This window comes from Chrysochloris asiatica, unplaced genomic scaffold (genome assembly GCF_000296735.1).
Source record: "Chrysochloris asiatica unplaced genomic scaffold, ChrAsi1.0 scaffold00122, whole genome shotgun sequence".
Lineage (NCBI taxonomy): Eukaryota > Metazoa > Chordata > Mammalia > Afrosoricida > Chrysochloridae > Chrysochloris > Chrysochloris asiatica.
This window is the reverse complement of record NW_006408640.1, coordinates 1,653,926-1,676,287: the sequence shown is the minus strand read 5'-3', so window position 1 is coordinate 1,676,287 and position 22,362 is coordinate 1,653,926. Positions and strand designations below refer to the sequence as shown.

The 22,362-nt window shown below is 38.4% G+C and overlaps 1 protein-coding gene across 1 annotated transcript in view; it reads left to right on the top strand.

The window, feature by feature from the left end:
• Window positions 1-22,362, top strand: part of PIEZO2 (piezo-type mechanosensitive ion channel component 2) — an 861,527-nt gene that overhangs the window by 550,272 nt on the left and 288,893 nt on the right. Inside the window, exons 6-7 of the mRNA XM_006868690.1 lie at window positions 6,848-7,058; window positions 10,488-10,701. Coding sequence (XP_006868752.1) covers window positions 6,848-7,058; window positions 10,488-10,701 — 425 coding nt within the window. The remainder of the gene's footprint in view (window positions 1-6,847; window positions 7,059-10,487; window positions 10,702-22,362) is intronic.

Genomic DNA, 22,362 nt, shown 5'->3' with positions numbered 1-22,362 from the left:
AAAAACCTTAAATTAAAAAAAAAAAAAAAAAGAATACATACAGCACAACATGCACAGATTTGACAGTTCTGCATGTACACGCCAGTGATGTTGATTATGTTCTTTGAGTTATGCAACCATCCTCATTCTCCTTTTCTGAGTTGCTTCTCCCCTATTAACAAAAAGTTATTCCTCACTAAGGTTCCTATCTAATCTGTCAAGTTGCTCTTATCAGTTTGTTCTCTTACATGTAAATCTGAAAAGATCACAATGCTCAAAGTAAACATTTTTCACTAAACGAAACTGCTGTTTGATTTGAGAAGGACTTCAGTGAATATTTTTTGTTTAAGGTTTAGAGGTTATCTCATGGCAGTAGTTTCAGGTATTCATCCAGCCTCCAGGTTTCTCGAAAGCCTGGATTTCATGATAATTGAAATTTTATACTTTTGCATCTTCTCCTTTTTTGATCATGATTCTTCTATAGAAGTTTTGTGAAACCAGTAAATTTTAAAGAAAGTGAGGTAAAGGAGTTCCATTTCTTAAAATGAGTTTTAGATTTTTTACATGACTAGTCATTATATATTGTATTTTATTTTTGAAACTGTAAAGGGCTCACCTTTTCCATGATTCCCAAACTGGCTCAGAAATCATGGGACTTAAGTCTTTATTTATAGCTACTCTGTCTTCAGGAACTGTGATAGCACAGTGGGTTAACCACTGAACTGCTAACTGCAAGGTTGACAGTTCAAGCCCACAAGCCACTCCATGGGAGAAAGATGAGGCTGTCTGTTCCCCATAAAGATTTACAGTCATGGATTCCCTAAGAATCTGTTCTATAGGATCATTATGAGGTAGAATCCAGCAGTGAGTTGTTCTGTTTTCAGTTAAGAACACAATTAATATGGGAGCTGATTTCGACTCTAGCAAGCAAGCTGCTTGTTAGTAAATATATGCTGTAGAGTCAGTTCTTATCCAGAACTTCAGACAGTTGTGCAGGAGAAACCTGCATATTAATCAGTAGCCTCCACATGACTCCTGACTGTTTTGGCCATGTCAAGACAGGAGGAGCTCAGAATCTAACCTCTCTCTCCCTCAGTCTGGAAGTTTTAAAAAACATTTCCAAAAGAGGGCCCCAGGGATTATTGTACAAAAATGTTGAAACTACAGGAGTATGTTTATAAAAAAATCACAAAGGCCCCTGGCTTGCCTAATAGAGGTCAGGGAAATGCATTTTTATAACCTCACAAAAGCTTCTTGACCAGAGGTTTCTATTTGATTTAATCTACATCCGTAGCAATTCTATAATTGAATAACAAGTCATTTTTAAAAAGTTTTAAGTGTGCTTCTAACGTTGACCCAGGCAGCCTTGGCTGTGTTCTCTCTTTGTATCTTTTCAACTACAGTGATGGAAGGTTTTGACAAAACTTCCTGCCTCAAGAAAAATGTTTAATGTGTGGCTCACCTGTTGCAAGAAAGACTATAAGTAACAGGTGCTGAATGAGCAGGATATTAGTATGTGCTTGGGATGTGGGTGTCACAGTATAACTTATTCTGACAGGAATTCTTGGAGGGGCAAATAGTGGAAGCTGGAAAAATGACATGGTATATTAGCCAGACCTTCAGATTAAAGGAAGGATATTCTACATAGTAAGAACAGCGTGTTCCGAGGAGAGCAAAAAACACCTACTGTTCTAGGTTCTCTTGAGTTAGATTCTGACATGTGATATTTTCAGGCAAGGAGGTATGTGTGTGAGGTTGGAAGAATGAGGTGGTACCAGGTTGTCGCAGGGCATGGGAGGCTGTGATCACTCCAAGTAACTTCATCCAGATCCCTGACTCAATACCACCCATATACTAGTGAGCTGCCAAAGCACAGCAGCCATCACGGTCTCTGCACAGCACTCTAGAAGTCTATCCCAGCATCTTACTTCACAACTCCAACAAGCATCTCAGAAATGTTGACTGAAGTGCTCCATTCCCACACAGACAAAAATATAGGAACTTTTTTTTTCTTGTTTCACTGAGTTTTTTTGAAATGTACACAGCAAATTAAGTTTCCATTTGACAATTTCATACATATTGTTCAGTAACATTGGTTACATTTTCCACATTATATAAGCACTCTTCATATTGTTGTCTAGTTGTTCTGCTTCAGTGAATCCAGATTCCCTGCCCTCTCCCGGTACCCCTGTCCCAACCTTCATATCTGTGCTTTATGATAAATGTTGACTCATATAGATTTTTGGTAAATGTTTGGTCTCATATAGATTTTTTTTCTCTCTCAAGGAACACAGGACTCATAGATGATAGTGTGTGTTTTATGAGTAAATTTTTAACTTAGCTGAAAGGTGACATTCTGGAGTAATTTCAGTTCAAAGTTTAAAGGAAGTTTCAAAGTTATAGACTCAGGGCTTCCTCTAGTCTCTACTGATCTAGTGAGACTGGCTTTTTTAAAAAATAAGAATTAAGGTTTGTTTTATAGTTTTCTTTCATACTATCTGGGAATATCTATTATGTCCCTGGTCAGAAGGGTCACTAGACAATCATCTAGTTCTTCTGATGTGAAAATAGATGAGCCCGTGATATGAATAAGCAATTAGTTCTGTAGTTTTTATTTTTCTTTAAGTTGTTGTTTTCCTTCTTTCTGTTTGGCTCCAGATAAGTGTAGAGATCAATAGTTGTAGCTTAGAATAGCTACTTGAAAACTTTTAAGATTCCAGATGCTACTTACTATACTACAGTGTAGAATGTAACTTAAACACTATGTAGTGCCAACTGAGATGTTCAATGAGACTATGATCCTAAGCCTTCAAACCTAGTAAAACAATGCTGCAGAGTGTTTGGTTATTATGTCTGGGGGGTGAATGTGACTGTATTATGTTAATGTTGTATTATATATATGATTATATGTGCAACACACACAAACATGTACAAGGGTACATCAAAATGTATTGATACTAGGGTTCCCATACATACATGCATGTGTTTGTTCCAAACAAAACATGTTTCTGTGATCACTGGATGGCTATAGACAAATTCTCTCAAGTATACCACAAAGAATGTACACTAAACAATCCTCCCACAGCCCTCTCTACTTAGCTGGGTTAAATGTGTAGTAGCCACACAGAAGTCAGGCACTAGACTTCCAGTTATAGGACTTATTAGGTGGTGGTTTGCATGTTGCTGTGATACTGGAAGCTATGGCCTAAGTACCAGCAGAATCAACCATGGTAGACAGGTTTGAGCTGAGCTTCCATACTAAGATAGGCTAGGAAGAAGGATAGACTGCTTCTGAATGTTTAGCTACTAAAAACTTTATGAATAGCAGAGATATATTGTCAGATATAGTACCAAAAGATAAGCCCCTCAAGTTGGAAGCCATTCAAAATATGACTAGGAAATAGCTGCCTCCTCAAAGTAGAGTTGGCTGTGAAGACACGAATGTAGTAAAGCCTCAGGAACTTTCATTTGCTGATGGGAAACACCTCAAAATAAGGAGAGACTACCATAAGCATCTGGTAGCGTAGTGGTTACGAATTGGGTTGAGAACCGCAAGGTCAGCAGTTTGAAACTACCAGCTGCTCTGTGGGAGAAAGACGAGGCTTTCTGCTCCCATAAAGATTTACAGACTCAGAAACCCTGTTCAGGGTAGCATGGGTCAGAACCAACTCGACGGTACTTAACAACAACAACTGTAAGTATCTGTTAATAATTGAAACATAGAATTATGAAGTATGAATCTAAGAAAATTGGAAGTTGTCAAAAACTAAATGAAACACATAAGCAATGATGTCCTAGAGCTGCAATGGAAAGGAAACTGGCCAGTTTTAATCTGTCAGTCAGGGTTTACTATGCCAGGAATAACAAATTCAAGAGAATGATGTCATGTTCATCTCAAAAAGAACATTTCAAGATCTATCTTGAGATACAATACTGTCTGTGATAGGATAATATCCATACAATTACAAGGACCAGTTAATACCACTTACTCAAATTTATGCACCAGTCACTAAAGATGATGATAACGAAATTGAAGAATTCTACCAACTTCTTCCATCTAAAATTGATCAAACATGCAATCAAGATGTATTGATAATTGCTGATGATTGGAATGCAAATGTTGGGGGAAAAAAAGAGGATCAGTAGTTGGAAAAAATGACCTTGGTGATAGAAACGAAACTGGAGATTGCATGATAGAATTTTGCAAGACCAATGACTTCTTCATTGCAAATACCTTTTTAAAACAGCATAAAAGACATATGTTGTTGGTGTTGTGAAGTGCTGTCAAGTCGATTCCAACCCATAGCAACCTTATATAGGGTTTCCAAGGAGCAGCTGGTGAATTTGAACCACTGACCTTGCAGTTCAAATGGGTTTGCAGTCTGGCACATTAACCCACAGTGCCACACCAGGACTCCAAAAGACTTATGGACTTCACCAAATGGAATCCACAGAAATTGTAATGACTGCATCTGTGGGAAGAGACCCAGGAAAAGCTCAGTATCTTCAGCCAAAACAAGGGCAACTGTGGAACAAGGGCCAACTCAAGGGCCAACTGTGGAACAGACCATCAATTGCTCATATGTAAGTTCAGGCTGAAGCTAAAGAAAGTTAAAACAAGTCCACATGAGCCAAATATGACCTTGAACATATCCCTGAATTTAAAGATCATCTTAAGGACAGATTTAATGCATTTTTACAGCAGGATGGCAAAATTGACCAATCACAAATAGCCGTGTTAACAGTCCTCACAACTGAATCATATCAGCATCTTCCCCACTTTTTGATCCAGCCACTTCAGGGCAAAAATGTTGTTTGGTCAGAGTTACAAAGACTATGAGTAGAAGAGCCATATGAAGTAATTCAGTGCACTCCAGACACACTCATCTTATATCTCAGTCTTGTTGTTACTTGTTGTTGTTAAAGTGCCGTTGAGTAGGTTTCAACCCATAACGACTGTGTATACAGGTCATCAACTGCTCCTCAGAAGCCATATACAGGGTTGTTATGGGTTGAAACCTATTTGTAGTTCAAACGGACTTTGCAGTCTAGAGCATTAGCCCACAGCACCACACTAGGTACAAGAAAGAAGAAAAGAAGGGAGGGAGGGAGGGAGGGAGGGAGGAAGGAAGGAAGGAAGGAAGGAAGGAAGGAAGGAAGGAAGGAAGGAAGGAAGGAAGGAAGGAAGGAAGACCTGGAGGTTTTTAGCATAGTTTCTAGGTCTAATGGATGTGCTCTGCTCCAGGCTCTTGTTGATTATGAGGTGTACCAAACATCTGTAGACTGGGTGCTAACATTGTTGTTGTTGTTAGTTACTGTCAAATTGGTTTTGACTCATAGCAATCTTATGCACAAAGAACAAAACACTGCCTGATTCTGCATCATCCTACAATCACTGTTAAGCTTAAGCCCACTGCTGCTGCCACTGTGCTCATACATCTAGTTGGGGGTCTTCTTCTTTTTTCTGACATCCACTGATGTCCTTCTCCAGGAACTGTTCCCTCCTAATAATATGTCTGAAGTATGAGAAATTAAGTTTCACTATCTTGGCTTCTAAGGAGCAGTTCTACCTTGTCCTGTAGTGTTGTTATGAGTTGGAATCTATGCAGTGGCAATGAGTTTGGTTTTGGTCTTATATCGCTAGTAAACTACCTAATCCCTGCAATCCACTTACGTGATACTAAGTAGACCAATCACTTCACAAGATTGTAACTTGTGATCAGCTATTTGGAAGAATTACAAATCCAGGGGCAGAAAGGCCCTATAAGAGAAACCCATTGCACCACAAGCAACAGTGCCCCTTGACTTGGAATTAAATAATTATATATGTGTGGGGGTGAAGGGTGCTATAGCCAACAAAAGTCCTCAGGGAAACAGAAGACTCCAAGTCCTCAAGGCCCTTCAAGCCACATTTTTTCCACCTCCCTCCAGTGAACTTGGGAATAGTAAAGGTTTACACCATATCTGTGAATGTGATGCAAATAGCTAATACCAAGGTAATAATAGAATAACTTTAAAGTGGGAAATTGGAGAGGCCAGGCCCTGCTGTTTACATTGTAAATAAATGTGTGAGAGGAACTTAAAGATCCTCTGAGCTCTGCAGCTCAGTCTTTACAATCAGGTTGAAGCTGTGAAATCTTTCGGCCTGAGGAACATGCCAAAAAAACAATTAAAAAATGCCACTTGCATTTTAATCAGACTCCTTTTGTATTTAAGTGATGATCTATATCTATGGATCCTTTAAAAACACATGCTTTGGCATGCGTTTCTTACCTAAATTTATAATTAAAGTAATAAGACTTCCATTACCCAGGATTTAACCATAAGATTGTTCTTGAACAGGATAACATAGGAAGTGGCCATTTAGCTAAGTGGCCCAAGAACTCTTATCCTCTCACAGTCAGGAAATACTAAAATAGTGAACAAAGATAAACTTCAGAAAGAAAAGGAATTTCCTGAGCACTGATTGTGTCCACTTTTTTGCTTAAAGCATTGAATAATTTCATCAAAACCTTCTAACACCTTGGTGAGAAACTGCAAATTTGAAGACCCAAAACCAAAATGATCAAAGCCAGGACGGTTAATAGAAATTTCAAACAGTTTCTTCTTCTTCCTTTAAAAAAATGAGAACTTGTAGTTGATGACATGTCATTAGGGATGTTGTTTTTTCTGTTTACTTAAGAGTTCTGGGAACTTAAACTGACACTATCCAAACCCTGCAAAGACTTAAATGGTCATCTGTGCATTTTCTCAACTTAGTTGTAAAAAATCCATCTCATTGACTAACCCATATATTATTAACCATGGAATCTGTCTGAAAGAAAGACAGGGCTCTGGATTGAAGTGTTTTCTGTTTTTGTTTATTTAGACTGGAGGAGAGAAAATGGATTCAGAGGAGGCGTTGATTTATGAAGAAGACTTAGATGGAGGAGATGGTGTTGAAGGCGAGTTGGAAGAAAGCACAAAATTAAAATTGTTCCGCAGACTTGCCTCTCTAGCTTCTAAGCTGAAGGAGTTTATTGGCAACATGATAACCACTGCTGGGAAAGTTGTGGTGACAATTCTACTTGGTTCATCAGGTGAGTGTTCCTGGTACCAGGGTGAGCAGAGTAGAGACACATGTTGCACTATGGCAAATAAGAAAAACTAGGGTTGAAGAGAAAATTAAAATGTAGTCAATTCTATTATATGGCACAGAATAGTAACTGAGCTCTTGTGAAATTGTTCTCATTTACAAACCACTAAAAAAAAAAAAAATATATATATATATATATATATATATAGAGAGAGAGAGAGAGAGAGAGAAAGAGAGAGAGACAGACAGACAGACAGACAGACAGACAGACAGACAAACAGACAGCTATGGTAAGTTAGGCTGCTAACCTCAAGGTAGCATGGGTAGCAAACGGGTAGCCACGCAGTGTTCACTTTGAGAATTACTTATATCATAAAATTGATCGTGTAGCTGATGAATATCCCCAGACAAGTGTATATTGTTTTCTACAACCTCCTACAATGCTGTTGGATTAAGTTCCAATTAATTTCTGGGTTAACCTCTGTGAAGCAGTATTTCTCCATATCATAGTGACTTCACTTTCTATTTTTAGTCTAGAATAGCAACAGTTCTGCTTCCTTGGGTCCTCTGAAGAGTAATCTCTACTGTTTAGCAATTTGAGGGGACAGATCATGACCTCCACATGTGCATTCTAAAGGCACATGTTTACATTGAGTCCATCTTATTTTAACTCTCCAGGATATAATGTTTTTCTTCCAAAATCAGATTGTAATCTTCTAACACAGACATTAACTTCCTCTAAATTTTGGCTGGGGACAGTGTGTATTCCATAACCTGTTATCTTGATCTTCTACCTCCTGCTTCCACTGCACTTTTCACTGGGCTGCTGAGCTACTTGTGAAGCATAGTAGAGATTCATGAAAGCTGCTTAGCTGAAATTTCACAAAATAAAATATTTAACTAGTTTTTAGTAGGGGAAAAAAAAGGAAATATAAATTCTCAAAAACTTTGACCCAATATTTTCCTGAGAAATCACTTGAAAATGCCAATAAGATTGCTTCACAAACTTGTAAAGGAGCCACCACATTTTACATTATCCTTTTGGTGATAAGAAAACCAAATTTTGTCAGGTTGGACAGTGCTCTTTTGCAACTTTAACTGACATAACCAAACCAAACCTGTTGCCATTGAATAAATTCCAATATTACATAATAATAAGAGGGTGAATTAAAAAGTATCCACACTGTGGCTGTAGAATTTATTTTAATCAGCTTTTAGAAAAGACAAATACATCATTTTTTGACATAATCTCCTTGCTTTTCAATACACTTTATCCATCTGTCAACAATTTTTCATATTTTCACATTAAAAAATGGTTTAGGCTTTGCTTTGGGCCACAAATGAACCACTGTCTTCACTTATTAATCAGAGGTAAATTTTCATCCTCCAAGGGCTGCTTTCAGGGGACCAAGCAGGTGAAAGTCAGGTGGTGCAAGATCAGGACTATAGAGAGGATGTTTTAACACTGCAAAAGGAAGTTTTGGCAGACTGTCAACAGAATGTCAACAGTTTGGGCATTGTTGTGCAAGATCACAAGGCCCTTGGATGCAGTTCTCTGCATTTAATCCCAAGTTTAAATTTCAGTTCTTCAGTGAGCATCTTACTGTAATGAGCACTGTTGATTGTGGAACCTTTTTCCTGATAGTGTTCTAATACTGGCCCTTGAGAATCCCAGAAAACTGTAAGCATCAGTTTTCCAGATGATGGTTGACTTTTGAATCTTTTCTTTGGTCGGCAACTGAGGATGTTTCAATTCCATACTCTGCCGTTTACTCTCAGGAAACCAACCAAGCAAAAGTTCTAAAGACCAACCATCAGCTGGTCACTAATAGAATAGTGATCCTTTACAAAATGTAATAATATTATGAATCTTGTTGTTGTTGCTAAGTGCTGTCGAGTCAGTTCTGACTCATAGTGACCCTGTATAGAGTTTCCGAGAAGTAGCTGGTAGATTTGAAATAGTGACATTCTAGTTTGTGATCCAGTACTAATCCTACAACACCATACCAGGAGTCTTAGTTACCCCCCAAAATAGATCACCATAAAGAAAGTGGTGTCGGGGAAACTTTGAAGACAGATGTATTCCTGAGAAATTTTCAGAAGAAGAAAAAGGAGAAAGACTGAAATAGGCAAGTAAATATATTCAGTTCTACTGGAGTGAAAAGTGACTGTTTATATTGTTCAAATACCACTAGTGTTTGAAGAAAGTGAACTTCATCTGTTCTTTCACTACGTTTGAAAAATTAGTACTTCATGTGTAACTTTTTCACAATAAAAATAGCACTTATTCTGGATATATCAAAGTTGCTTTAAAGTGCCATCAGGTCAGTTCCCACTCTTAGTGACCATGTGTATACCAATGGTGGTGATGGTGTTTGTGTGCCATGGTATCACAGAAAACCTCATCTTTCTCCTATGAAGCAGCTGGTAGATTGAACTACTTTCCTTGAGTTTAGCAGCCCAACTCATAAACCACTATGCTACCAAGGTTCCTTATGTATCTCAATGGTGGTTATGTGCTATGGAGTCAATTCCAACATATAGTGATCCTTTGTATGGTTACTGAGGCTGTAAATCTTTATGGGAGCAGAAGACCTCATCTTACTCCTGTGAAGCAGCTGATGGATTCAATTGACTGACCTAGGGGTTGTTGTTAAGTGCTATAAAGTTGGTTCTGACCCATAGCTACCTTGTATAGGGTTTCTAAGGAAGAGCTGGTGAGCTTGAACCACCTACCTTGAAGTTCAAACTGTCTTTGCAGTGCAGCTTATTAACCCACAGTGCCACAGTTGTTATTGTTTGTTTCTGACTTGATGGCACCTGACAACAACAGGAACAAGTGCAACTCATAGGACCCTGTACAGGGTTTCTGAGGAGCAGCTAGCAGATTTGAGTCACTGACCTTGTAGTTCACAACCCAGTGCTTATCTTATAGTGCCACACCAGTATATATCAATTGTTGTTGTTGTTATGTGCCGTGGAGTCGGTTCCAATTCATATTGACCCTGTACAGGGTTTCCAAGGCTGTAAATCTTTATAGGAGCAGAAAGCCTTATCTTTCTCCCATGGAACAGCTGGTAGTTTTGAACTGCTGTCCCCAAGGTTCGAAGCCCAATTCATAACCACTACGCTACCAGTACTAAATACTTATAATTCTTGATCCATATTAACACTATATGTAGAAATTCACACATGACTTCCATTTAGTTAAACATTGTTGTTCTTAAATGCTATCGAGTTGATTTGACCCATAGCGAGCCTGTATAGGGTTTCCAAAGAGTGGCTGTTGAGCTTGAACCACCAACCTTGCAGTTCAAATGACTTTGCAGTCTGACATGTTAGCCCATAGCACCACACCAGTTAACCTTTACTGAATGCTAAATGATTTTTCGATTCTATCCAGGTTTTCATGATTTCATTTCTTCTTTTTCAGGTATGATGCTGCCATCTTTGACCTCATCTGTGTATTTCTTTGTGTTTTTGGGTCTATGCACCTGGTGGTCTTGGTGCCGGACTTTTGACCCATTGCTCTTCAGCTGTCTGTGTGTTCTACTGGCTATTTTCACTGCTGGACATTTGATTGGGCTTTACTTATACCAATTCCAATTCTTTCAAGAAGCAGTTCCACCCAATGACTACTATGCAAGGTAAGAGAAATGTTTAGACCATTTCAGCAAGAGTCTCCCTACTGCCCTTTATGACTTGACTTGGGATTGTGAATTTGCACGGATTCTTCTTGATGGATAAGTGATGTGTTCATTACTTATCCATCAAGATAAGTAGAGGTCTACTTTAGCAAAGATAAAGTAGAAGTCTCCTCAGATGCAATACTGCTAGATTCAGAGAAGGAAGAGAATTGACATTTGGAGCAAGTAGAACTCACTATTGAAAGAGGTTCAGGAAGTCAATTGTGCATTAGTGACTAAGAAGGGCAGGTCAGACAGATGAAATTAAAAGGAATTCTCATGGGTCTTTTGAATACCAGACAAATTGAACATCAAAAATAATTAAAACTACTTAATTGTTAAAAAAAAATTTAAGTGAAAATACTGAGTATATAGTGAGTGAGTTTGTGGAAGGGAAAATATCTAACAATTTGCCTTGATTGTGAATGACTAATATAGTAAATCTTTATTGTGCAAATGGAGTACTGGTGTGGCACTGCGGGTAAATGCACAAGACTGAAGGGCCATTTGAATGGCAAGGTCTGCAGTTCAAGCTCACCAGCTGTTCTTCAGAAACCCTATATAAAGTCGCTATGAATCAAAACCAACCTGACAGCACTTACAACAACAGCAACTGTGCAAATAGGATTTAAAGTGGCAAAATTAATCATTTACTGATTTTTTTTTTTAGGAACTCTAGGAATCTCAGTTGATGAGAAAAATTCTCCTTTATGGGAAATAGTCTAGTTAAAATAATTATAAAATTCCCATTTTCCAATCCTTAATGAAATGCTTGAAACCAACTTCAAACCACTGCTTTAAAAGGGTTCTTTGGGTACAGATGTTTGCAAACTGATAAACTACAGCCTCACTGATTATTTGCTAATTTCAGTGGATAATCATACAATGATCCTCAATACCTAAATCAAGTAATCAAAATTAACCTTACTAAAAAAAAAAAAAAAAATTAACCTTACTGAAAATGGAATAACTTAATGTTGCATTCCTCTTGATGTAATACACTATGAGATACAGAGCATTATTTTGTAAGCCTTGAGACCTACATCCAATTTACAGAACACATAGATATTAAAAACTATTTTTTTAAGTTCAAATAGCTCCTGAGAAATCCAGAAAGTGGAATCTACAAGATGGTTGATCTGTTCTCCTCAAGAATCATTGTCATGAAAAACAGTGTCTATGGGGTTGGGGTTAGAGTAGAGATACAGGAACTGTTGTGGTTTAAAGGAGAACTAAAGAAATGTAATAGACCAATATAAAACATGTCTCTATAAATGTAGGAAATTGAGTATTGATTGGATATTAGCTGATGTTTTTGTTCTTGTTGTTTAATCTTCATCAGTAAATGTTTTAAGTCCTCTTCACTTTCAGCAAGCATGGTTGTATCATCTGCATATCGCAGGTTGTTAATGAGTCTTCCTCCAATCCTGATGCCACATTTTTCTTCATAGAACCCAGCTTCTCGTACTGTTTGCTCAGTATACAGGTTGAATAAGTATGGTGAAAGAATACAACCTTGTCGCACACAATTCGGTGTTCCCATGTTCTGTTTGAACAACTGCTTCTTGGTTGGTCCAGGTACAGATTCCTCATGAGTACGATTAAGTGTTCTGGAATACTCATACTTCGCAATGTTGTCCATAGCTGTCATGATGCATACAATCGAAAGCCTTTGCATAGTCAATAAAGCACAGGTAAACATCTTTCTGATATTCTCTGCTTTCAGTCAAGATCCATCAGACATCAGCAATGATATCTCTTGTTCCACGGCCTCTTCTGAATCCGGCTTTAACCTCTGGAAATTCTCTGTCAATGTATGATTGTAGCCATTTCTGTATTACCTTTAGCAAAACTTAACTCGCTTGAGATATCAAAGAAATTGTCCAATGATTTCTGCATTCCGTTGGGTCACCTTTCTTTGGAATGGACACAAATATGGATCTCTTCCAATCAGCTGGCCAGATAGCTGTCTTCCAAATTTCTTGGCAGAGATGAGTGAGTGCCTCCTGTGCTGCCTCACTTTCTTGAAAGATTTCAATTTGTATTCCATCAATTCCTGGTGCCTTGTTCTTTGCCAATTCCTTCAATGCACCTTGGACTTTCTCCTTTAGTATCATTGGCTCTTGTTCATATGGTACCTCTTGAAATGGTTGAAAATTAACCATTTCATTTTGGTACAGTGACTCTGTGTATTCCTTACATCATCTCTTGATGCTTTCTGCATCATTCAATAATTTGCCCAGAGAATCTTTCAATGATGAAAGTCGAGGCTTGAATTTTTACTTCAGTTCCCACAGCTTGAGAAATGTTGAGTGTGTTCTTCCATGTTGGTTTTCTGATTCCAGATCTTTGCACATTTTATTATAATATTTGGCTTTATCTTCTCGACTGATCTTTGAAATTTTCTGTTCAGGTCTTGTACCTCTTCATTTCTTCCATTTGCTTTAGCATCTCTACGTTGGAGAGCATATTTCAGTGTCTCTTCTGACATCCATTTTGACCCTTTCCTTCTTTCTTGTCTTCTTAATGACTTTTTGCTGTCTTCACGTATGATGTTCTTGATGTCATCCTACAACTCTTCTGGTCTTCGGTCTTTACTGTTTAATGTATCAAATCTGTTCTTCAGATGATCTCTAAATTCAGGTGGGATATATTCAAGGTCATATTTTGGCTCTCGTGGGCTTGTTTTCATTTTCTTCAGCTTCAGTTTGAATATGCATGATGGTCTGTTCCACAGTCTACCCCTGACCAATTGTTTTGACTGATGATACGGAGCTTTTCCATCATCTCTTTCTGCAGATGTAATCAATTTGATTTCTAATTTTTTCCATCTGGTGAGATCCATGTGTATAGTCTTCTCTTATGTTGTCTAAAAAAGGTATTTGAAATGAATAAATCATTGATTTTGCAGAATTCTATTATGCATTTTCTAGCATCATTTCTATCACCAAGCCATATTTTCCAACTACTGATCCTTCCTCTTTGCTCCCAACCTTTGCATTCCAGTCACCAGTAATTACCAATACATCCTGATTGTATGTTTGATCAGTTTCAGATTGAAGAAGTTGGTAGAATTTTTCTATTTCATCCTCACTGGTTTTAGTGGTTGGTGCATAAATTTGAATAGTAGTGGTATTAACTGAGCTTCCCTGTAGGTGCATGGATATTATCCTATCACATACAGTGTTGTAGCTCATGACTGATCTGGATATGTTCTTTTTGATGATGAATGAAACACGATTCCTTTTCAATTTGTCATTCCCGGTATAGTAAACCATGTGGTTGTCAGATTCAAAATGGCCAATACCAGTCCATTTCACCTCACTAATGCCTAAGATATCGATGTTTATGCCTTCTATTTCAGTTTTGACAACTTTCAATATTCCCAGATTCTTATTTCGTACATTCCATGTTCCGATTTTCAATGGATGTTTACAGCTGTTTCTCTTCATTTTTAGTTGTGCCCCATCAGCAGATGAAGGTTCTGTGGGCTTTTCTCCCACAAGCTTAACTCCATTCACATAATCATGGTCATCTCTACTTTGAGGGTGTAGCTTTTCTCCAGTTGTATTTTGAGTGCCTTCCAACCTGAGGGGCTCATTTTCCAGCACTGTATCTGACAGTGTTTCTCTGCTATTCATAAGCTTTTAAGTGACTAAAGATTCGGAAGTAGTTCATCACTCTTTCTTCCTAGTCTGTCTTTGTCTGGAAGCTCATCTGAAACCTGTCCACCATGGGTGACCCTGCTGGTTATTTAAAATCCCGGTGGCATAGCCCTCAGAATCACAGCAACTCACAAGCCACCACAGTAGGAAAGACAGATGAGTAGTGACCGTTTGGTTTTATGTCAAAACTGTCACTTTAAATTTCGAGGAGATCTGTGTGCATGCGTAGTAGAACCCTTCTGGGGTGGGGGTGGGATATCCATTTGCTCAGGTATCCCCTCTAGTTACCAGAATGGAGGTGTGCAGTCAGCGAGAGACCAATGAACAATGGACAGATAGCAAAAAAAATGAATGTCCACACCAGTACCTCCTTGGTTCTATCAGGCGTTCGTGGCTGTTCTGATCCTTTCCTCACTTGTTCTCTCCTAAGATGGTGGCTCCGGGAATAACTGAGTGTCTTGAATTAGAAAGCAGTGGATTCCTTGATTCTCCTACAAATTCCCCTAGCTGTAAGCCTTCCAGTCTTCTAAATATTCCTTTATATGTGGTTCAGAGTTCTAGCACCATCCCCTGAGCCTGCTTGGCCTGGTATTCTGTGTTGCTGGTGACGGAGTTTCTCACTGCATATCTACCCGAGCCGCCATCTTGAATAGAGGTGTTCAGATATTAGCTGATAGTGTGGAATTATTGCTGGTTTCTTAGGTGTGTGGCGGTAGTGTGTTATACGGGAAATTTTCATTAATTTAAAGAAATACAGTAAATTATTTAGGGGCAAAGTATCATGATATCCGCAACTCTGAAATGTTTTAGAAACAAACATTAAATAGATAGATAGGTACATAGATGAAAGATAAAGAAAATATGATAAAATGTTAATAGTAATGTATACTAGGTAATCATATAGGCTTATCATTGTCCTGTTTAAACTTCTCTTTGACACATTCAGAATCGCATGCTACATAGAAAAGAAAGAAGGGCAGGAATGATGGGAAAGGCTGTGAGTTGGAGGTGAAGACTGTCTGAATTATTCTCTCTGATGTGCCCCTGGGTAGTGATATAACATGAGACTCACTGCCATTGAGAGGATTCCAATTCATAGTGACCCTGTCTGTAGAGGGTTTTAGAGGCTGTAGATCTTTATGGGAGAGGCCAACAGTGGATTTGAACTGTCCATTGCTTTTCCTACAGTGCCATCAGGGCTCCAGACACATGGTATAGGCCATTTTTTTCTTCTTGCTCAGAAATGAGGCATCTGTATTTTAAATAGAACATGAATAATACTACCATTCTGATAATATAAATTTTCACCCTTCTTTTAAGAGATTCTAATGTGGTTTTTCAACACTCATGGAAGCAGTAGTGAAGAAATCAAACGACATATTGCATTAGGCAAATCTGCTGCACAAGACTTTTTTAAAGTGTTGAAGAGCAAAGATGTCAGCTTGAGGACTAAGGTGCACCTGACCCAAGCCATGGTATTTTCAATAACCTGATAGGCATGCGAAAGCTGGACAGTGAATAGGAAGATCGTAGAAGAATTGATGCTTTTGAGTTATGGTATTGGAGGAGAATATTGAAAGTGCCATGGGCTGCCAAAAGAACCAATAGATCTGTTTTGGAAGAAGTGCAGCCAGAGTGCTCCTTGGAGGCCAAGGTGGCCAAACTTCATCTCTCATACTTCAGACATATTGTCAGGAGGGATCAGTTGCTAGAGAAGGATATGTTTGATAAGGTGGAGGGTCAGAGAAAAAGAGGAAGACTTCCAGTGACATGGATTGGCAAAGTGGCAGTATCAATGGGCTCAAGTGTGGCAGCGATAGTGAGGTTGGCCCAGGATTGGGCAGTGTTTCATTCTGTTGAGCATAAGGTCACTAAGAATTGGTACTGAACCGATGGCACCTAACAACAACAACAACAATGTGGTTTTTAGTTGACAGTCAGTGGAAGGAGTAGGTATATGGACTATTGTTTTTATTGATTCATGTGTAAAATTTAGACACAATAAAAACTAGTTTGTGGTTGTGTCTGTACTAAGCAAAACAACAATAAAAGGTGGTCATTAAAGTCCTTGTTTCTGTTGTTACTGCCTTTGAGTTGGTTCCGACCCATAGTGACCCTGTATAGAATTTCCTAGGATTGGCTGATGAATTTGAACCATTGAACTTGCAGCTCAACCTACCCTTGCAGTCCAGTGCATTAACCCACAATGCCACACCAGTACTCCATTAAAGTCCTGTTGTTGTTGTTGTTAAGTGTCATCTAGTCTGTTCTAACTCATAGCATCCCTGTATAGAGTTTCAGTAGAGGGACTGGTGAGCTTGAGCCACTGACCTTGCTGTTCAAACCAACCTTGCAGTCCAGAGCATTAACCCACAGTGCCACACCAGGACTGTATTTACTAAAACCCTTGAATTTAGTTAAAATAAAAGTACACACACACACACAAAATCTACCTAAATACAAATCTAGTTAGCTCTGTCAATTGTATGACCCTGGAAACTTAAGTAGTGTAATTCAATGTAAAAATAAAAGAATGCTATTTAGTTACATTCACACTTAAGGGGCTTCATTAATGGTACATACTTATTTTAGGTGGGAGTAAGAAAATGCTTAAATTAGTGCAGACATTACTTCTAGACTAAATGAGTCCTTTTGTTTTGTTTAGACATTTAATTCTTGGTTTATTGAACACATTGAAAAAATGTTTTGTACTGTTGAAAGAGTGACTTTTAAGGGATGACTTAATTGAAAACACAAATATCCTTTATAGCATAGTCCCACCTAGTCTCCCTTCCCTGTCTTTGTACTAGTTTAAGGATCTTTTGTGCCATCTAGAGCCTGAGACCGGGAATACAAAGAATATTCAGAGCCAGTGCGGTGGTTCCATAGGAAAGATGAGGCTTTCTGTTCCCACAAAATATTTAAAAGCACTATATTCTACTCCCGTAAAGATTTACACCCTCGGAAACCCTGTACAGGGTCGCTATGGGTCGGACCCGACTCGATGGCACTTAACAACAACAACAACATATTCATATATAGTGCTATTATGAATCAAAACCAACGCCATAACACTTAACAACAACAACAACAACATGGCATCTATGATGACACTATAGGATAAGCACTGGACTGCTAACCCAAGATTGGCAGTTCAAACCCACTAGCCGCTCCTTGGAAACTATTTACAGGTCGTTATGTGGCATTTAACAACAACATGGTGCCTGGTGTGACGCTATAGGATAAACACTGGACTGCTAACCACAAGCTCAGCAGTTCAAACCTTCCCGTCACTCCTTAGAAACCCTGAACAGGGTCACTATGAGTCAGAAATGACTGGAAGGTACTTAACAACAACAATATGGCAGGACATGGCACTGTAGGATAAGCACTGAACTGTTAATCACAAGATTGGTGGTTCAAACCCATCAGCCATTAATTGGAAATTAATTATGAATTGGAACTGACGACTCCAAAGCACTTAACTTGATGGCAACAGCAACATGGCATTGAATAACAACAACATCAATTTGACAGGTATTCTTATGTGGTACTGTATGATAAGCACTGGACTGCTAACTGCAAGATCAGTTGTTCAGACCCAACAGCTGTTCTTTAGAAATTCTATACAGAGTCTCAATGAGAAAGAATCAACTTGATGACACTTAACAACAACAATAATATCTGTAAAGAGCAAGTTTTAGGGTACATGAGTCTTATAGTCTTTGTTGTTATTTTCTTCAAAACACTATCATAATATGAGAGCAGCCATGGACAATATGTAAAGAATGTCTTATCTCCATGGTCAAACAAAATATTATTTATGGACCCTGAAATTTTAATTTCGTACTATTATCATGTGTCATGAAATATTATTTTTCTTTTGATTTTTTTCTAACTATTTTAAAATGTGAAAACTAATATTAGCTCATGAGCTCTAAAAAAAGACAGTGAGTCAGTTTGATTTATGAGGCATAGTTTGCTGATCTATGTTACTGATAAGAACAGTTCTGATAGTTTAGTAATTTATCACATTTATTTTTAATGGAAGGAGCTCTGGAAGCGTAGTGGTTACGAATCAATCGGGCTGCGAACCTTAAGGCCAGCAGTTCAAAACTACCAGCTGTTCCGCGGGAGAAAGATGAGGCATTCTGCTCCCGTAAAGATTTACAGCCTCGGAAACCCTGTACAGGGTCGCTGTGGGTCGGAAACGACTCGACGGCACTTAACAACAACAACAAAATTTTTAATGGAATGATCACAAACTTAAAACCACAATTATGTGTAATCTAATATATACATTTAGAGATAACCCCTTTCCCAGCTTAAAAGTTTCATTGCTATAGTCTTATACAGTAAGTCATTAGAAAGTAGGTTGTTTATCAGGTTGTAGAAAGTTCTCACAAGAATGCAATAAACAAAATTTCTTACAAGGTTTTCCCTAATAACTTGGTAATGGTAGAGCATTTCATCTTAGTCTTTTAAAATTTGGAGTTTACATCTTTAAAATAATAGCTATTTCCTAAAGCATACTTTCAGTAAATTATTATTAATCTCAAAATCTGATTTGGAATAACTGGAGCATTTGTCACAACTTGATTAAAGTTGAGAAATTCTGGTCACATATTCATGTGGTTACACTTAAAATAGTCAATGAAGTTACCTTCTTATTAGTATTAAATTTGGTCCTCTTGTGAGAATTCTCTTTACTTTTAGGAACATTTCATTGTTTTTTTATCATGTGTATAATATGTGTTTGTTGGTGACAATTTGGAAATGTAGTGTTATATATTGTGTTTTAAATCCAGTTGTAGAGAAAAAAAGTCGCTAATTCTGTTAAAGGGAAGTAAAGTGATTTATTGAAGTCAATACATTCATATGGAAAGCATGAAAACCTCAGGATCTAAACTTCACAAATTCCGTGCAGGGGTATAAATCACACATAATTATGGACTCCTGGTGTTCAAACCCATCAGCTGCTCCCCGGAAACCCTATGCAGAGTCACTAGGAGTCCTAACCAACTTGATGGCACTTAACAACAACATGAGAAACTACAAACAAATTATTCAAATTGGTTGTAGTGACTGAGGTCAGTCAGAGGCAGAACAAATCTAAATGTGACCTTTAACATTATTGGTTACATTAATGCAACTGGACACAACTGGTTAAAAGACAGAATAACTAATGTTGCTAATTTTAGCGGGCAGGGCATGCCTTTTTCAGAACAACTGTCCGGAACCAATTGCTAAACATTATCTCACTCTAAGAGATCTAATACAAACACTTTGATGAAATTTGATTACAGATTTATAGTTTTAGCCTCATTAAAAACACCTTAATAATAGTGTTGGTGAAAGATTAACCCTGAGCTTTTAGAATTAATTTAACCACTTTTATTTTAGGTCAGATTCATCTGTTGATTTTATATGAATCCTAACCCCTATGTTTGTGATTATAATCCCATTTGGAATGGATTTTATTTGTTATGCTAATGAGGCAGTATTAGTTTAGAGTGTGTCTTAAATCAATCTCCTTTGAGATATAAAAGGCCATATTAAGCCAGCAGCAAGAAAGCAGAGATGGGGGAGACAGATGCTAACCCACATGAAGTCACCAAGGAACCAAGAAAAAGACACTGAAAAGAGAGGGCCTTCTCCCAGAGCCAACAGAGAGAGAAAGCACCTCCAGAGCTGACACCCTGAGTTCAGACTTCTTGGCGCTGTTGGATCAGCACTGGACTTCAAACCACAAGATCGGTAATTCAAACCCACCAGCTGCCCCTTGGAAGATCTACACAGGGTCACTGCTAGCTGGAACCAACTCGATGGCACTTAACAACAACAACAATAAATGGTGACAAAGGAGCCCTGGTGATGTAGTGGTTAAGCACTTGGCTGTTAAACTCAAGGTCAGAGTTTCAAACCAACTAGCCAATCTCCATAGTAGAAAGATGTGGCAATCAGCTTCTGTAAAGATTGTTGTTGTTAAGTGCCATTGAGTCGATTCTGACCCATAGCGACCCTGTATAGGGTTTCCAAGAAACAGCTGGTGAGCTTGAACCACTGACCTTGCAGTTCAAACGACTTTGCAGTCTGTGGGCATTAGCCCACAGCTCCACACCAGGACTCCTTGGAAACTAGATGGTGCAGTTCTACTCTGTTTTATAGGGACATCTAGGAGAAAATTAATTTGTTTGTTAGAGCCACTCACTTGTTGTATTTCTGTTATAGCAGCACTAGATAACTAAAACACATAAAATACAGATTTTTTTTGTAATTCTAAAATTAAATTAATACTGTTAATATTTTGGTATATTTGTTTCAGTACTTTTCCTATAAGCATATATACTAAAAAAACAAAACAAAAAACAAAACCCAAACTTTTAATTAAAATATGCATGCTAGCTTATAACTTGCTTTACTCAAGTAAGTTGTGTACTTTTCCATGGTATTAAATGTTCTTTTTTTTTTAATGTTCTTTTAACGTGTGATTTTCATAATCCAAAAGGTGCTCAGTTGTGTTCTTATTTTTGTTAGGTGCCATCAAGGCAGTTCTAACTCATAGCAATCCTGTGCCCAACAGAATGAAGCACTGCTTTGTCCTGTGCCATCCTCACAATTGCTGTTGTTTTCAGTCCATTGTTGTTGCCACTGTGTCAGTCCATCACACTGGGCATCTTCCTCTTTTTCAATGACTCTCCACTTACCCAAGCATGATATCATTCTCCAGAGAATGGTTGCTCCTTAGAACATGTGCAAAGCATGAGAAACTAAGTCTTAACCATACTCCTTTCTAAAGAGATTCTGGATATACTTCTTCCAAGACCGTATTTATTCTTCTGGAAGTCATTGGTACTTTCAGTGTTCTTCACCAACACCATAATTGAAATACATCAATTTTTCTATGTTCTTCCTTATTCATTTTTCAACTTCCACATGTATAAGAGGCAGTTGAAAATACCAGTACTGTAGTTTGGATCAGGTGTACCTTAGTCCTCAAAGTGACATCCCTCCTCTTTAACACTTTTGTTGTTGTTGTTGTTAAAAGTCATGGAGTCACTTAACACTTCCTGTCTATCTTTCTCCTATGGAGAGGTTGGAGGTCTTGTGAGAAACATTGTCAATACCCCAGATACTGCCTTGGTTCCTCTTGGTTATAAGGTCACTGAGTTATCATGAGTGGTTACTGACAAACACTCAAGAAATCCAGTCTATACTCATTTTAGCATGACTGAGGTTTTCTTTATTCAATTTTGCAAATTGGGTATCCTAGCCAGGCGACACAGGCAGATGCTCCACCTGGCCAGCTTGCCAAGAATTTTTATCCTATTCTGAGAAGGTCCCTCCACTGGTTCCTCATTGACTGAGTACTATGGGGTTAACAATCTTTTCTAGACATCGCCTATTACATTACTTTTGATGACTGTATACTTATTTAAAGTTAATAGTGAACAAGATTCTTCCTCCTCCCCCATTTCATCCTGTTCACATACCCCAGAGACACAGGCACCTGTTGCTATATGAATCAACAATATATGTCTGGGACAACAAACAAGATGGCGGATTGGGTGTACGTATAGCAAAGAGCTCCGCCAACAACAACACAGAATACCTGACCAAGCAGGCTCAGCGGCTGGTCCCAGAACTCTGAACCACATATAAAGGAATGCTTAGAAGGTTGGAAGGCTCACAGCTGGGGGAATCTGTGGCAGAAGCAAGAAATCTATTGCTTTCTAGTCCGGGCTGCTAGGCTGCGCCAGGAGCCGCCATCTTGGGTGAGACCACGTGGGTGAAGGATCTGAGTTGCCACAGACGCCTGGCAGAACTACTGAGATAAAGGTGTGGACATTCTTTTCTTTTGGTATCTTCATTGGTCCCTTGCTGTCTGCGCACCTCCATTCTGGTGACTATAGGGGTGCCTGAGCTAGTGGGCACCCCATCCCCACACTCGGAGGGT